Genomic DNA, 18,716 nt, shown 5'->3' on the forward strand with positions numbered 1-18,716 from the left:
ATATTGAACATTTTTTATTTTTTTACTTTACTGTTGGGAAATAGTAGGGGTCTAAACAGACCCCCGATATTTCCCTTTTAAAATAGAAAAAGAGATTGAGGACACAGAGCCCCAATCTCTTTTGCTGTATCCCCTCTTATCAAAGAACCAGAATCTTCTATACTGAGTGTTCCTGTTCATTGATAACATTGAGGACAGAGAAGGATTACTATAACCACAATCATGAATAAAAAGGAGGTGATGTAGATCACTTCTCATGCATTCATAATTGAGGATATAGCAAACATACTATGTCCTCAATTATGTACAAACACTGATCACTGACTGCTTGTACCCGCTCTCCATCCTGACAGCTGTCACAGGAGGCTGAGCGAGTGGTGTGAGGAGGAGAGCTCAGCCTCCTGTGAGAGCGCCGGCTGTCTCCGCCCACACAGTGCTCTCCCAGAGGGGAGATGTGGGAACAGAGGGGATGTGGGGGTGAGTGGGAACTGTATTTGTAGTCCTCTATAGTTCATGTACTCGGTCTAGAAAAAATGCTCCTTCGCCTGTGTAGGCAAAAATCCTTGCACCGGCCCTGGGGTCAAATAAAAAAAAAATATATGTGGTATATATGTTAAATCTATCAATAAATTACATATATAGGTCTTGAAAAAACACAATAACAATCACTTTAATATACAACACCTCTTCATTTGCCACACTGCAACGACATGCACCTCTGCATTCAATAACACAGCAACAACCTGCACGTCTGCATTCAACAACCTGCACCTCTGCATTCAACAACACTGCAACAACCTGCACCTCTTCATTTGAAAACACCGCAACAACCTGCATCTCTGCATTCAACAACATCGCAACAACCTGCACGTCTGCATTCAACAACACCCCAACAACATGCACATCTGCATTCGACAACATGTTTTTCTGCAGTTCCCAACAAATGCAACTGTGGATTTTGGCACTTGCTGACACTGCAATGATGCACACTTTTGCAGGGCCGACACCTCCCCGTCACACGCTGTATGTTCATCCCGTTTAACAGAGCTCCACACTTTTGCTAGTGATGATGAAAACACTTTCTTAATCATTACTAGCAAAGTGTGGCTTTTTATTTCACAATAATTCTATCTTACAAATGTTCAGTTTACAAACATACATTTTATTTTGCTGTGAAATTGTTGCCTGAAATGGTCACTTTCTCAAAGATTATCATTTTAGCTCACAATTTAAAAAACTTTAATGAATATGTTACTTGCCATTTCTGCACCTGGGCCACTTGCTGACTTTGCCACTGCATTGAACTCAATAAATAGGAGGGGAGTCAATATACTTTTGCCCATATTGAGCAGAAGACCTTATCGGGTGATAATGCAGCATCTGCAGCACCTACTAAAAACTAAAAATATCACTTTTGGGTAGGCAGACCCTTTCAGGCGAATTGTGCATGGATGAATGAAGCTGTATCATGGTCTATCATGACGGATCAGAATGAAGGTGTTGAACACATGAAGATTACTGTGGATGAAAAATGTCAGAGGACACTAGATGTGCAGAACTGCAAGTGAAAACATCTGCATGTCATATTACGTGTTTGTAACGCATCACTTAAGACAATGGGTACCTTACATTTCTGCTAAGCTTCTTAAAGATGAAAATATGTTTTCTGTCACTAAGCTGATCTGGTTCCCACGTAAGAACCTACAGTAAGAAACATACTGCATGACCAATAAAAAATAGCATTATGCAAGTGATATGCTGACAGATGAAAGTTTTACAGCATGAACCCAACCGAAACCCAATCATGTAAAAGAGCAATTTCCCACTAAAGAAGATTCTACAGTTTTGGGTAAAGTTGGCATGTTGATCTTTTGTTGGGTCTCTTCTGTTGTCAACTATCCGAAAACTTGGTTGTGACATGAATTTTACTTTCACTTTCAGCCAGGCTCTAGAGAGGATTAGGGTTACCGGGAGGGTTAGTATGAAGGTTATTGTAAGGGTTCAAGGAAGAGTTGCTATGAAGGTTAGTGTTAGGGTTACGGGGAGGGTTAGTATGAAGGTTAGTGTTAGGGTTACAGGGAGGGTTAGTATGAAAGTTAGTGTTAGGGTTATAGGAAGGGTTACTATGAAGGTTAGTGTTAGGGTTACAGGGAGGGTTAGTATGAAAGTTAGTGTTAGGGTTATAGGAAGGGTTACTATGAAGGTTAGTGTTAGGGTTACAGGGAGGGTTAGTATAAAGGTATGTGTTAGGGTTACAGGGAAGGTTAATATAAAGGTTAGTGTTAGGGTTATAAGGAGGGTTAGTATGAAGGTTAGTGTTAAAGTAGTATAAAACTCTCAAACTTTTTAAATTAATGAATCCAGTGTTGGTTATGTGTTTAGATAAAGCATTGAGATCTTGAGGAAGGCTGGATTAAGTTTTACTTGCTTAGAAGAACATTACATGTATGAATATGGCATTGTGAAGGAAACGAAAACCTCCTGTGTATCATAGAAAAGCATGAACATAGAAACAAACATTGCACTACACTGCCATCTACAGCTCAAAAAACAAATTACATACGTATATCGGCATGTGCTGCTGTATTTCCAACATCCAGTATAGACAAATATACATTTCTCAGCAAAGCATTGCTTTACATTTTTGCCAAACACTTACAATCATCATGTTTCTGAACAGCTGCTTCCAGGTCTCTCAGCTCAGCTTCCATGAACTGCCTGTCCAGTACAAGATCACAAGGGACAGAGCAGACTCCAGCAACTTTTTATCTACTTTGGAGAGGGAGGAGAGGGGGGCCAAGGGAAAGGGAAGTAGCTTGATTTGCTGTGTCTTTGTGTTTGTGGAGGCACACACAGCTTATTAACACACACAACAATGACTGCATAGCACTCTGCTTGAGAAAGGAGTCACTCTAAAACAGGAAGTCAGGACCAGTGCTCAGGGGACCAGCTGATTCTGCAGGAAACTAGAACTTTTAAAAATCAGAAGCAGCATCTATTGTAAGTGGTTTCATCAGCATTTGAAATAGCTTAAAATCCTAAAACACTCTAAGGTTTCAGGGAGGGTTAGTATGAAGTTTAGTGTTAGTGTTACAGGGAGGGTCAGTAAGAAGGTTAGTGTGAGGGTTACATGAGGGTAGCATGAAGGTTAATGTAACGCTACATTGAGAATTGGTATGAAGGTTAGTTTTAGGGTTACAGGGAGGATTAGTATGAAGGTTAGTGTGAGGGTTATAGGGAGGGTTAGCATGAAAGTTAGTTTTTCGGGTTACAGGGAGGGTTAGTATGAGCATACCCTGGGCAAACCCTTGGTAATTCAGCCTCTATGTGGGCAAACATTTGTGGATACCTGGCTATCACACCTATACAAGCTTGTTGGACATCCCATTCTAGATCCATGGGCATCAATATGAAGTTGCCCCACCCCTTTTGAAGTTATACCAACGTCCACTCTTCTGGTAAGGCCTTTTACAAGATTTTGCACATGCCACCATTGCTAGGACTAATAATGACATTCACAATTGGTTTAACGGCAGTTATCTAGTTCCTGGCTGATGATCAGTTTCATTAGAAATTGATCATATGTCAAAAGTAGGGTTTTCCAGAAAAGAAAAAAACTTCCATTCATGAAACAGAAATACAGTAGAATGCTGCATCAGACCTTGAGAATTTGCAACAGATAAATGAGAAATTGGCGTTCCTTCAAGAGTTTAACCCCCCCCCCCCCAAGTCATAAATAATAGCAGAACCCTTAAAAACCAAATTCTGCAGACATTTCCACAAGGCTTTTACATTAAATGAATACATTCTTAGCCAACTGAACTATTAGCATTACATTTCTGTTGTCCTCTTACCATCAGAGGTTAGCAGGTAAAATGTAAAAAAACAACAACATATAAATGAAAAATAATAAAAACTTACAGAACAGTGAGCTCATCACAGGTTACAAAACTGGTATTACTAAGTCCTCTGATGTTATTTCCTTCAAAATCCCTGCAAAAACAAAAAATGAGGGATGCATTTTTGATAAAATTGATTATTTAAACATACACGTGCACACATATCTCCATCTGACCAATAAATGTATTAGGACATGTTCAGATCCAAAGCTTTGGCACTTGAGTTAAAATCCCAGATTACACAAAATTGGCAAAGGAACCATGTGCAGATGTGCTCAATAAGTAACTGAACCTTCCTTCCTTCCTTTCCTTGGCTGGTGTTTGCCGAGTATATGTTCTATGTTCTATATTGTCTTCCTAAAACTGGAGCTTTTTTTTTTTCTAGTAAAGACAAAAAAAATTAGGCACACAAAATTTTGATACCAGTAACTTTTGGGGCTATAGTTTCATTGATGCCATGTATTTGGCACTGATAGTTATATTGCATGTGTTACTGTGCACATTTATCCGTATTGAAAGACTAGAACAAACTAGGCTATCTGCTTTTAAACTGATCCCTACTACTCAAACTAGTGATCCCGGTGGCATATTTTTTTTGTTATAATAGTTTTTATTAAAGGAAAACATTTAAGTATATTAATGCCGGTATAGTGTAGTGTCAATTCATAACTGAGACACCATTTCAATAAAAAAACAAGTGTACATGCAACAAGATATTTTAATGGTAAAAAAACAAAGTGACACCAGAATCATACTGTTATAAACAATACATGGATCAGAAGCCAAATAGATAATTACTATGGCCAATAACAAAGGCGTTCCATGGAATTATATTTCCAGAGAGTGACACAGGCCAGGGGAATAACCGTAGACGACCCATGGCTTCCAAACCTAAACAGTTGCATGGAGTTCAACTTAACTGAATTAATCTTTTCTCACATCTGCATTGAGCTGATGAGGTCTTTAAAGTGTATGAAAACCCTAACAATGAATGTCACATATGTGCCCCCTTTCGGTCTGTAAAATATTACATTAAAAGGGTTTAGTTGTATCTGTTTCATAGCAAAATTTTGAATGCAAAAATGTTTTTGTTGATCCTGCCATAAACCTTATGAGCCGATATCTTCTAGTGCTGTTAGCCTTTGCTGACTGTTGTGTTAGCTTTGTAATCTGTTTTGTCTGTGCACTAGAGAACACCTCCCCGCTATGTTATGAAGAGGAGGGGAGGAGGAGATTTTCTATAGTTAAAAATGCCCTGTCCAAGGGTGCTCTTCCTTAGCTACAGTACAGTGAGGGAACGTTGGATAGGAAATGTTTTAATGGCAGGATCACTAGGTGAAAATAAAAAATACATTTAAAAAAAGGACAAAAGGAAACTAATGCAGCAGGTGGGGAGTTTCACTTAGTACTATTAGGTTGCATGGCAAGCGGGGCTACAGATTGAATTGCTTTATAGCAGGTATTGTATCTCCTCACTAAAACAGAGGTGCCCACTTCCATTTCGGAAAAAACACAAGAAATAGTCCAAGCCACTGCAATCTGGCTTTCTGAATCTGATGTTTGTGTCGCTTGTTGCTTTGATGGAGACTATTGGCTCTTTGTTGGAATTTGTAATACGTGTTGTTAGCCTTTAGGCTTAAGAACTGAACAATCAGTCCTTTCATTATACCTGCACATGTGACATGAGCATACATTCCTATAAGGCACAGCTTTCCAGCAAGTGCTTTGTACTTCTTTGTTATATCAAAAGAAATGGAAGCAAAATAGAACAAAATGTTGCAATCTATCAGATCTCCTGTAATCATTGAACAATCACTTTTTATGGCTGTGGTTAGACTGAGGTCCTTTGAGTTTGGCCACATGTAAGTGATGTTTAAGCTAAAAGGATTTTAAGTTATCTCTAATGCTGATGAAATCACTTACAATGTATGCTGCTTCTTGATGTTTAAAAGTTTTAGGTTCCTGCAGAATCAGCTGGTCCCTGAGTACTGGCTCTGATATCTCATTTTAGGGTGTCTCCTTGTCTGTGCTAGTAAGCACACAGACACAGCAAGGCAAGTCACTAACCTCTTCCCTGCTCTCCCTCCCCATTCCTCCCTGCTCCATGCTAGTATATAGACAGCAGCTGAAGACTGTACTTTTCCTTGTGATCTTGTACTGGACAGGAAGTCCAGGGATGCTGAGCTGAGAGAGTTGAAGTCAGCTTTTTGGAAACATGATGACTGTAGGTGTTTGACCAAAAATGTAAGAAATACTTTGCAGGATAATGTATACGTGTTTGATCTGGATTCATTATTGAAAAAAACAAATGAGAATGTAATACTGCTTTAAAATGTAAACCTTTGCTAGGGTTAGGGCAGTGGTGTATTTTGATTTGGGGCTGCTCTAGGCAAGACGAAACTCGGGCATCCCCCAATCTAAATTTGCCCGACCCCTTCATGTTTAAGACTTTTTGCATAACCTGTTAGTCGCTAGAGACAGCACACATGCTGTATCCAGCTGGGGTCTCAGGTGGGCTTTGCAGGATCTATGGTGGACTGTGTGGGGGTCTCAGGTGGGCTGTGAAGGATCTGCAAAGCCCACCCGAGACCCTGCACAGCCCACCTCAGATCCTGCACAGCCCACCTGAGACCCTGCAGAGCCCATCATAGACCTGTAGAGCCCCCCACAGATCTAGCACAGCCCACCAGGGACCCTGCAGAGCCCACCATAGACCCTGCACAGCCCACCACAGATCCTGCACAGCCCACCACAGATCCTGCACAGCCCACCACAGATCCTGCACAGCCCACCATAGACCCTGCACAGCCCACCATAGACCCTGCACAACCCACCTGAGATTCGCAGGTGGGCCGTGCAGAATCTATGGTGGGCTCTCCAGGGTCCCTTTTGCCTGCACACGTGCACTCCTCTTACCTGCTGCTTCCCCCCCTGCCCCCAGGACATCTATTGTCCGCCCCAAACCACCTGCTGCTTAGCCCTCAGCTTCCTCCGCCTCCGCTGCTGGACCGGCCCTGATGGGCCCCGGCCTCCTTCCCCTCTGTCACCAGCCGGGGATTTCGACAGAACACCAGAGCTCTATTATGAGGCGGCCGTGACACCCGCAAGTTTACTTGCCTGATACTGTGCAGCCTGGCTTGCCTCACTGTTTTGGATAAGTGCCGCTGAAGGCAAACACCTTGCTTGCCTTACGGTAGGTATGCACCTGGGTTAGGGTGCTAATAAACTAGCTTGGCTTTGCCCAAGCATGGGCCAGGAGGAGACCTGTAGGCCTGGTCTAATGTTGTTGGACGAAATGGATTTTAAATAGCTATGTCAGTTGCACTGCTCTATCAAAGGCAATGATGAATAAAACAATAAAACATGTCCACAGTAATTTGTTCTTCATGTAAATGTTTAATTGTCAAATAACTTACATCCAATTAATGAATGGCATCTGGGCACATAGCTTTTCAGGAAGGGCTTCCAGTGAGTTGTTTATCATTGATCTACATAAAACAAGCAAGCTATTATTACAAAATGATAAACTATATTCATAGAAGAAACATTAGCTACTGTATCTATATATGATGATTTTGTTTTGAGGACCAAAGAGAGTTACGCTACGTAAATATTTGTATATTTTAAGTAATGTACTGTAGATGTTCTCAGGTAAATTAAGCTGACAGGAGATGCACCCTGTGCTTTTCTGTGGTGTTTCCTGCAGTATTGTCCTACTTAATTCTTTGGTCACTTTTAAAACTGTGAAACTTGCTGTTCTATGAACAACAATGAAGTGTTTCTTCTACTAAACACTTGACAAAGAAAGCAGCTGGACACTATTCTGCCTAATCTACGTGCCTACTGTCAGCAGAAAAAGTGTTTACCCTTCAATGTGGGCTCAGTTAATCACTCGAGTTTCAGGTCCTATTTAAAAGCAGAGCTAGAATTGCATTCCATTGCCTAAAAGGAGGCAGTGGGTCCCTGCGGTGCTAAACCCAGCAGCGGAACTCTTAAACTCTTATTCTGGCCATAACAGTAATCTGAGTAATCTGCAGCCAAGACTGTCCTTAGGTAAATTGTCACCTGATGTCGTTCTGGGGGTTGTAGGTTGGGGTGCTGTCAGGGAATGGTCAGTGGTGGGGGGAGGTATGTGCGGCTGATTTGTTTGAAGAGGGCGGGGGCGGACAACAGACCGCGGTGCGTTGTCAGTGGCTCTGTCCGGTGTCCCACCCAGCTGACTGATGTTACTGGGTGTCAGGAGCTAAGCGGGATGCAAACAAGAGCATCCCTGCTCAGCTCCTGGCAACCTTTCATGTCACTGAGCTGGGAGGCACCGCTAAGAGCTCTTAGCAACCTGGGAGCCTCAGGCTGCTCATTATAGGGACAGACCTGAGTGCAACCAAAATGTGACCACTCTATGGAGTCATGTGATTCCTCTCAGTAAACTTTGTACCCCTCCCGCACATCAGTTTGTTTGCTAGATATACCTATAGATGGGCAGATAGGGTAAATAAAAAAGGAAGTACTTAGAGTTCCATTTGTACATTTATACTTGTGACTTTGGCCTTCCCCCAATGGCCATTCTGCTCCAAACATAGGCTCATAAATGCATTATAGATAATACAGCCCTGCTGTTTAGTTGCAAAAACAACCTTTGTCTCCATTGAAAGTCCTCCCCTGAACCATATATCTTTTTAGTTTTGTTTTATACAGGTTCACAAGCATTAAAAAATTAGGCTAGCATATATATATACACTTGTTTGCACCACTGTCTAAGTAGACTTACACCAGATTCAAAACAGAACAATAAATAGAAAATAGACAGAAAAAAATACATAGAATAGAAAAGAATTACAATCAGTGCCTGACAACCCCATCTTTAAAACTTCTTAAAAGAGATGAGGGTTATAAAAACACGGTATGTTAGGGAGAAGGGACAAAAAATGCAAGAATAAACCATCACTTTTATTATTGATATGATTACATTTAAATAAAAAATAATCTATATGTGCATATAAGGGACGATATCACGTCAAATAATAATTACAACTCTTTTACACTGGGATTCAAAATAACACCAAATGCCAGATCAGTCATTTTGTCTAACCCTTTTGTACCCAGGGGTTATTGACGTCTAGAAGCTCATGACACCAAATTTAGCAGGATTATAACGGGTTGGTTAGATTGACAATAACTCTATGATTAATTTGCCTTCCTTACGGACAAATAAGGGTTTTATGTAAAAAAAAGTATTTGAAATTAATTTATAATTTTTTTTAAATATTATAACATGGGAACTACAGTATTAAATAGAGGCACACCACCATCCTCAAACAGAAGTGTAATTTGCAAACTGAAAGCATTTTCTTTCCTGAATAAAGCCTCCAGCGTGCATATAATCACTATGTCATAGCAATCAGAGTGGTTCCCAACTTCCCAATCAATTGGGAAAGAGCTGTCAGTGACAACCATGTTTGACAGCCAGCAGCTGTCCACAGTGTAGGCTGCTATCTGTCTGCTAGCTACAACGTCTGCTATGAAGAAAGAATAACATTCTCTCAATGTGTAGCATCGTTATGTAGTTGGATTGGGGATGCAAGAGTGCAGAGAGATGTTGTCATTAGCAAGCCATGAAGCTTTCACACTCATCTTCTATTTAATCAACTTGATGAGCTTTTTACTCCAAAAATATTCACTTAAGTCTGACCTTTGGTGTGGACATGTGCTGTCACACACATTAGATATGCTCTTTAATGCAGTGTATGCAGAATTGTGACCCTTGCTGGAAGACACAGTGCAGCCCAATTAAAGCAGTTTCTATAACTTTCAGCAGGAAAAATGTGTTTAAATTATGCAAAATCTGAAATAATTGTGTATTTCTAGAAAGTAATTCCTGTGCCATTTGAGAACCCCCTTTGGTGCAACGGCCCTATTAGTAAGTGTTTATTTATTTATAATGTATCTTGAATGACTTTAGGTGACATACTTTTCAGACTAAGAAATGGCCAATCTGCATGTGTATGGTCAATTAAAGTTTAAGCATGCAAGCCTCTTGTCTTAATTTGCATTGTAACTGTCTCCCTTTATATTCAATTACAAACCATAGGCGCTATTTAAATCCTGTATAATAATATTAATTGTTGCACACACAAAACAACCCCTTTTCTAACATGTATGCACAACGAATAAAGAACATTAAATACAGCTGTTAAGTATTTAGGTTTACTTACAAGAAAAACAATGACTCTAACCCAGTGAAGAGCTCTTGGCTGACTTTTACAATGGGGTTTTCATCAAGGATTCTAAAAATATACAATAATTAAACAACACATTGACACATGTGGCACCAGTAAATATAATTATAATTTTATGCAAATATTACACCTGCAGCAAGATAATAATGCCTCAATTATCAATGTGCAAAATATGAACCATCTTGGACAGTTCTTATTATGCACACAAAGATAAGTAAAGCAGAATGTTCTTTTTCCATAAAACCATACAGACATTTTATAAAGTGTTTATAAAGTAGTTGCACATAAATAGGTCATTTTCTCTATTCTCATGGCAGGGATGCTTTTTACAATTTTTGCCTTTTAAATATAATTGTATTCAATTCATACTATGAGACCTAGAAGGGTACAGTATGTCCCTGAATACCCCTGGCTGTCTGCATTGTGTAGTGCAGGAAGTAACCCACCACAACCTACTCATCAGGAGCATATAGCTCTCATGTAGTCTGGAAGGACAGTCAGCAGGCACCCAAGGAAAAAAAAGGAAAGGGAAGCATTTGAATGGGGAAAGGTAAGTGGCCATGCAGAATGTTTACATATTAAATTACAGGAAATGAAGGGGCAATATGAGTTAAAACACTAGATTCCAGGGTATAATGGGGCAATATATAAGGTAACACACTAGAAGCAAAAGACTAAAAGTACAATCAATGTTACTGCACAATTAGACACTAGAAAACTTATAGCATAGCATAGATAAATTCAAGAAACTTTTAGATGAGTTTCTAGAGTCATTAAAATACTATATTGTATTGTATCTCCTGTATTGTTGTCTGGATCTTGGCGTTGTGTTTCTTTTACCGTTCTTCCTCTTTTTGGGATCCTCTATTTCAGGAGAGGGAGCTGCACTGGTGGGGGATGCTTGTTGCCTTGGGATGCTGGTGGTGGATGCTTGGCCTGGGGGAGGGAGGTTGCTGCTGGTGGTGGATGCTCATTTCAGGGGTTGCACGTGCTGACAGTGGATGGCCGTTTTTTTTGGGGGGGGGGTGGGGTGGCTGGGGTGGTGTTTTTTTTTTTTGGGGGGGGGGGGGGGTCAGCTGGTGTCCCGCCCAGCACACTGACATCACAGGTTGCCAAGTTGCTAACAACCTGAGACTGTCTGGCCAGCACGTGACCCAATAAAATGCATAAGGCTGCCTCATTGTAGTGATGGCTCTGTTGCAAGGCTAGTTGCCTGGTTGTCTCTGGCTTGAGCACCTTCTATAATTCTGACATGGAAAAAGCATACCGATTCCCAGTCAGTGACTTAGCAGGTACTGAAACCATTAGATCAGAAATAGCATTTTCATAAAGAAAGGTCAGCAGTGGCAGCCTTCATAGGTTCTCAGAACAGGTATCTTCAATGAAAGATGTCATAAGTATAGCTACCTGTTAGAGTAGCAGTTACACCTCCCCTAGAACTAACATTTATCCTGGCAGCTAGAGAATGACTACCATGCTTGGTGAATAGCAGCTGTTTCTCAGAAAGAGAGCTACCTTAGAAAGACTGAGCTGGTATATAAGTAGACTTCATAAATCACTGGGTGCATTCATAGAGGTGGAGGGGGCAGAATATGGGTAGACAGCAGTGGAATAGAAGAGCTGGCAGTAAATCTGTACTAGGATAGGGAAAACGGTGCTTAATCCCTACCAGCAAAATACTAGAGCATCGTTCCAGTTGGATTTTTTCTTTTCTGGAGGCCAATCTAAATATAATTTTTAATATTTTATCATGAGCTGCAAAGCAAAGTGAGTAAGAATTCCAATAAAATCTGTAATAAAGTCTGTATATTTTTGTGGCTGAACAAATGCATTTATAATAAACCAATGAAAGTATGTTTATTTCATACCTTCCTGTATTAAATTTTAAACAGATGTCTGCTGTTGGGTTTTGATAAATGTGTGGATAAAAATGGACAGGCAGAAAAGTAGAGAACGGGAGACTGTACAATCTAGTTTAGCTCTTTGCCAGTGATTTTCTACTTACTAGTGAACTATTATTCACAAAAGAATGAAGAGTTTGGAGAAGGCAGGAGAAGTGACCAATCTAGGACAACATAGCTCAGCTGGAAAGTGAGCTGAATTGGCGGATTTTCCCAGTTCATCTATGTTGTCTTAGATTGGTCACTTCTCCTGCTTTCTCCAAACTCTTCACCCTTTTGTGAATAATCCTGTAAGTGTCAGTATAGGAGTTGTATTGCTGATTTGTTTTTGAAGGTGGATGCTTCAGGACTCTCATTCTTATTTTTGCCTCAAAGAACCAGACAAGCATAAAGCCGGAGCCCTGGGTCTGCATAGTTGGTTGGGGTCAGTAACTCATAGAGTATGTAAAACCAACACTTTTTTTTTTTAGCAAGAATGTAGAATAGAATGCTAGGATAGAATGTGAAAGGATTAGAAATCCTGTCTGGATTTTATTGCTCTGTGTTTTTTACCATTGGGGAGATTCAAGCTTACTATTGGTTCTATGATCATTGTCATAGAAATTGGCAATTAAAGTTACACTTTGTTCTTTTCAGAGAAAATTCATTTAAAAAAAAGGAGAACTATGAGGTAAGTGCTTTTCACTCACCTCATAGTTCTAGCCGACCTGTGACAATGAGACTGTCACAGGTCGGCTCAGTAGATCGGGAGGTGAGCGAACACATACCGGCGTTCGCTCACCTCTCGATCCTGTCATGGCTCTCTGCCGTGACAGGGGAGGGGCTGTATTCCCCCCTCCCCGCTCCGCCAACGCTGACTGGCGGAACGGATGAGGGAGGGGGCGGGTACAGCTGGCTCTGTCTCTAGATAGGCAGAGCCAGCTGTCAGCCACGCAGCTGAGCGGATCCCGGCACAATTGTCGGGATCAGCTTCAGCTGCGGCGTCTCAGTATACTCGAGCAGCAGCTCGCGGTATACTGCGGCGTCTCGGTATACCGCGAGCTACAGCTCGTGGTATACTGAACCTAGGGTGATGGGAGGACGCTACTTTGTGTCCTCCCGTTACCCTACGGAGAACTATGGGCAAAAGCCTTAACCCCATAGTTCTCCTTTAAAGGAATTGCTCTAAATGCCACACAAATCACTTTATAATTTGATACTGAAAATGTAATTCCTTTTTAAAGTGTAGCAAGCCATGATTTTCCTTACAACCACAGCTACCGTGCCCAGTATATAGTCCAGATTTCCCAGGATCCTCACCCCCTGTACATTACTCACTTTCTTTCTCAGAAGTTTGCACAAAGCCTGAGATCAGGTGAAGGCAGCCTGTTGTATGGAATACAGCCGGAGTGGGCAATTAAATTTCTGAAGGGGCCACATGAGAAACTGGGACTGTTGGGGAGGGCTGATTGACTGCACAGCACAGTACTGAATTACCATGTGCTGGAAAAAGTAGCGCATGCAATGCACCTGTTGTACTGTAAAGCATAGTAGGTCATTGTGCAGTACGATGCGTTAATCACATGGAACCATGTGATTAGCACATGACATAGGTGTGAACAGGCCCTGAATGAAGCCTTATTGTCCCCACATGTTGTACGTAACTGGAGCTGTAGGAGAGGACGGACACCACCAGGGGCTGCAGGAGAGAATGGACACAGTAGGGCAGCCGTAATGCTGGGGGCGGGAAGACATTTGTCACTGGTTGTTAGGACCGATCAGTGGTCCTAGCAACCAATGACTGCCTAGCAGGAGGACCCCTGCCTGGTTCATCCTGGTTCCTATGATGCCAGCAGTCCCAGTGATCAACAACTTTAGAGGAACATGGTCTGAACATGGACCCATCGCTGAACTTGGAGGCTGGTGCATCCACTGTCAGCCAGCCATAACCAAGTGCAGGTTGCCGTTTGGCCCGTGTCCGGACAGACAGGGTCGAATACAGCCTGTGGACCATAAAATGCCAGGTCCAGAATACAACATCCTGTAGAAAGTCCCTGAAATAAATACTGGGAATGCTGTGTTCCTTATAATAACCCCTGGCAGGATCATGTGATTATTGCAAGACAGAACCTCTTGCTTGGCCCGCAATCAGAAACAATTCAACACGTGCACTGACAGGGCTTGGCTCAATATCTAACCAACAGAATCAGTAATAATGTTAGCCAACATCTTTGCAATAAATTGAGTTGAACTGAAGGGGATTTCTCGCAATAAGTCTGAGTTTTAATTAGTGACTATAAAATATTTTATGAATGAAGATTTAATAAAGGTTTTTCAGAACAGTGGCTGCTTCCTACTGAGTGAAAATAATAATTATTGAATATTCATATGCATAATTGGACTCGATGGACTTGTGGACTTAGGTTGGACTCGATAGACTTGTGTCTTTTTTCAACTTGACTAACTATGTAACTATGTAACTATATAATCTCATGAAAATAATTTTGTATCGTCGAAGGAAGAGGGAAAGAGAAAGATGGAAATTAATAAAATATAAACAAAGCTATTAATTTGTTTAACCCCTTCATGACTAGAAGTCAGTGAAGCCCAGATGCCAAGACTAAAACTCCAAGAACAGTAACTCTATGACTAATTTGTCTACCTAAATAATGTTTATATTGATTTTAAGGTCATAGGCTTATATTTTGGTACACCGTTTTAAGAAATTCCCTGCTTGTGTTCTTTGGTATAAGCTGACAAATGGAAAAAAAAATGTAATAAAAATTCATTTTGTTTGTTATAATTATTTTGTTATACACAACTGTAAATATTTGTACACATTTTTTCACTGAAGTGAATATACATAATTTGTTGTGAAGATTCTCAACTCTTTTGTAATTTCCCCCAACTGTGCCCGAGTGTATTAATTTACAGATTGCTATCATCAAGTGGATAAAGAAACACTAGTGATTATATGTGGAGGCTGCATTTGAACTAGACATGTGCATTCGGATTCGGACGAACCTTCAAATCAACGAAAATCAGTTGGTTCGGCGGTTCGGCCGAATCCGAAATAATAATTTATTATATACCGGAATATACGAAAACTGTATTTGGGCATACCGAATACACCAAGATGGCAGCACTCAAACTGTATACCAAGATACACTTCAAAATAGAGCATAACCAGGACGCGCCGGTGGCCGATATGGCCGCCGCTCGTTCTGCAGGTTCAGTGTGCGGTTTCGGATTTGGAGGCACGTTGCCTCCGAAACCGAAACATATACATTTGTTTTCTTTGACGAAACAGACGAAAATGTTTTTAGCTTTCATTTGTTTCGTCCGAAAACAATTTTTTTTGCTGTGAACATGTCTACTAAAAACATTTTCTGCAAATACCTGTTGATCTTGCCAGAAATCGAGAGCCCTTGTGACTTCCTGTGAGCAGAATTGAAATCATAAACAATCTTGTCTGCCTTCCAAGCTATCTTCTAAGGACAACAAATTCCCCCATTTCCAATGTAATGGAGATAAAAAGACTAAAATGTGTTTTTAGTCCAAATCAGGAACACAGCCTAGGGTGATAACTGTGCTCCTCCATAGATACAGTACAGTGAGTGAGTGTAGGCTCCATAAGACAAGATGTGTTTTTTTTGCAGGATTACTGGGAGAAAACAAGGAGGAATTCTGAAAAATAAAACTAATTCAGCCACCACATCTAAGGTGCAATATTGCATATACTACAAAAATGTAGTTAGTTACATAGTTAGTCAGGTTGAAAAAAGATACACGTCCATAGAGTTCAACCTATAGAGATATGGAAAAAAAAAGGAAGAAAAGCCTAAACAGAACGCTATGCCCACAATTGCCCACTTTTGATCTAGAGGAAGGCAAAAACAATATTTTACATATTTGTTCTTTGGTTTAGACACACTTTAAGGGGGGGGGGGGGGTTGAATGAGGTGATTTTTGAAAATGTATCAAAACATTTTTTTATAGTTAAATGCATACTATTAACTATTTTTAAGGGTTAGAGTTCTTTATACAATGTGTTTTTCAATATGTGACTGCATTTATAAATGTGTGCCAATTTACAAGCAGTACTTTTATGGGGGTGTATAGCCTGCACATTAATCTCAGTTTCTTTATGAATCTCCAACAAACTTGTTTAGAGTAAAACAAAGAAGAACTTACAGCCATCTTAATTCATGCAAGTGCGCAAAGACCCCTTGCTGCAGGTACCTTATACAGTTGTTGCTGAGATATCTGGAAGTGGAAATAAATGGTATTGATAAAAGCATAATTGGAAATAATGCATTGCAGGCTCTGCTGATAAAAATGTAATTCCAATCAGCTTGAATACATTTAATATCAATGGTGTGTGACAAGCACAGACCTTTATTTCATGCAATTTACCAGTAACATGATTTACTTACAGTTTCTGAAGATGATACAATCCATAGAAAGCTTTCTGTGATATATTACTCAAGCAGTTGTATTGAAGGAATCTGGAGGGAACACGTCAGATAGTACTTAATGTTTTTACAAAAAGGTAAATAAATGGAAACTTGTAAAAACTTTTTTTCCCCATTTTTGCTCCTTTATATTTTAATGCTTTTGTCTACTGTTTTTAAATGTTGAATTCATGTGTTGTAATTCAGAAGATTACAACTTGGCTAAGACAAGCAATAGCTGAACAAACAAGCAAGCAAGCAGTGAAGTATGTAATAAGATTTATATTCAAGTGACCCTTTAAGGAATGCCAAATTCAGTTCTTAGTGATGGGTATTTGTATTTCTTGATATGATTCAGATAAAACCAAACCCCCACGTATAAAGGCCATGACATGCCCATAAAACCGTTTTTTTTTGAGCAGCCAGTTTGTGGTCATATCAGTCCCTCTCTCCTCTCTCCATATGAATACCTAATTTACCAACCCTGCAGTTCTTTCACTGTATGGTCTCTTCCCCCCTTTTAACACAAGCCTTAAAAGCTCATCTACCTCTACTAGCCTCCACATGATGTAACAATGATCATCTGTTTTTGGTGCAAGATAGCAACACCTACCATAAAGCATATCTAATCTCAAAACCAAAAATGTAATATATTGCAGCTTACCTGTCCTTAGATGTGGTGGTTGTATTCATACTACTAATATGCCCCTGTAACGGAGTCCATCCTGGGAGACAACCATAGCTCCCTCCATAGATACAGTGTAGTCAGTGTACCCACACTAGGAACAGGAAGTGTGTAATTCTCAGGATTAAAATAAAGAAATAAATCTGGAAAAATAAACCAATGCAGCCACTTCACCTAATGATTGGTAAGCTGCAATATATACATTTTTTGTTTTGGGTCTAGATAGGCTTTATCCACATCCAATTTATGCACTGCATAATCTTATTTTTTTATATTTCAATACCATAATTACATCCTATCGCTAGGTTAAGAAAAAACTACCCAAAGGTTAACTGCTTGTTTTTTTGGGATATCTTGTAAAGGACTATAACTTACCTGAACCCACTCTCCTACCCCTCTCCCCTACATTATGGCTTGTGGACTATCCCATGTTGTCCTTATGTATAATGCAGGGCTATGGACTTTGCATCAATAATATCAGTGGGCCTCCTACTGCCGAAGGGCAGGTGGATTAGGACACGTGCAAGATCTTGGAGCCTTGGATCAGATAAGTAAAAATCCTTTACACAATACTCCAATAATCTATGTAACAAAATATATGCAGAACATTTGAATGCTTACCATGTGTTACAATCGGATTATACAATCTCTTTTAGATCTACCAACAACTGTATTGCATGGACCTGCTGATTGGATACAGATTGATTGGGTAGTATATGTAGGTCCCCAATACATAGTTTTGGTAAATCTAAAGTTGATTGCACAAGGATTGTGAGGTCAGACTGTAAGGTGTATGGTGAGCTTTAGTGACAGTATTGTGCACATCTGGATTTCTGAATTGTTGTGCTTTAAATGGGTGATCGACCCATTATAAGATTTTAACAGATAGCTGGAATGGTGGAGGAAAAACAAAAAAATCATATCAAGATTATCAGTTTTAGAAAGACATTTGTGGAACAAAGTCCAGATGCACTTTATTGCCTTCCCAACATCCTATTTATTAGAGCTAAATTTCACAGAGGCCTCCAATGCACTTGCCCGGCTTCTTTCCACACAAAGAAACAGGCTGAAAATGACTGAACACAGGGATCTAGGACTTCTTCTTAGTACTTTTCAGCTTGATGTTGAGAAGCTGATATCCCTGTAACAAACACATTTATCCCATTGAAGGGTTATTAAACCCTCAGCGATCTTTGCATATATCTACTGCTAGTTAGCAGTAGATATATGCAAAAACATAAAAAAATAAACGTTTCAAAAGGGTTTAAAATCATATCTGTGTCTTCGCCGCGTGCTCCCGTCTGAACATCTGAAGATTCTTGGGTGGCCGCAAAAGATATTGGGCCGGGGGCATGCGCAGTTCAGATGTTCAGCTGGGAGACGAGGAGAGGCACATGGTAAGTAAATGCAGCAGCGTGCACCCGCACAGACTCCGTGGGACAGGAAGTGCCAGTTAAAACAGAGGAGTCAGCGCTGGACCAGAGACCGGCACCACGCTGGAGGAACTCCTGAAAACTACAGGAAAGAAGATGATCGGATCAGGAGGCATCATTTAAGGTAAT

The 18,716-nt window shown here is 40.4% G+C and overlaps 1 protein-coding gene across 1 annotated transcript in view; it reads right to left on the reverse strand.

Moving 5' to 3' along the window:
- Positions 1-18,716, reverse strand: part of RXFP2 (relaxin/insulin like family peptide receptor 2) — a 183,440-nt gene that overhangs the window by 18,242 nt on the left and 146,482 nt on the right. Inside the window, 6 exon segments of the mRNA XM_018554056.1 lie at positions 1,630-1,701; positions 3,922-3,993; positions 7,316-7,387; positions 10,112-10,183; positions 16,210-16,281; positions 16,452-16,523. Coding sequence (XP_018409558.1) covers positions 1,630-1,701; positions 3,922-3,993; positions 7,316-7,387; positions 10,112-10,183; positions 16,210-16,281; positions 16,452-16,523 — 432 coding nt within the window.

Source organism: Nanorana parkeri, unplaced genomic scaffold, assembly GCF_000935625.1.
Source record: "Nanorana parkeri isolate BGI_ZX_2015 unplaced genomic scaffold, ASM93562v1 scaffold8, whole genome shotgun sequence".
Lineage (NCBI taxonomy): Eukaryota > Metazoa > Chordata > Amphibia > Anura > Dicroglossidae > Nanorana > Nanorana parkeri.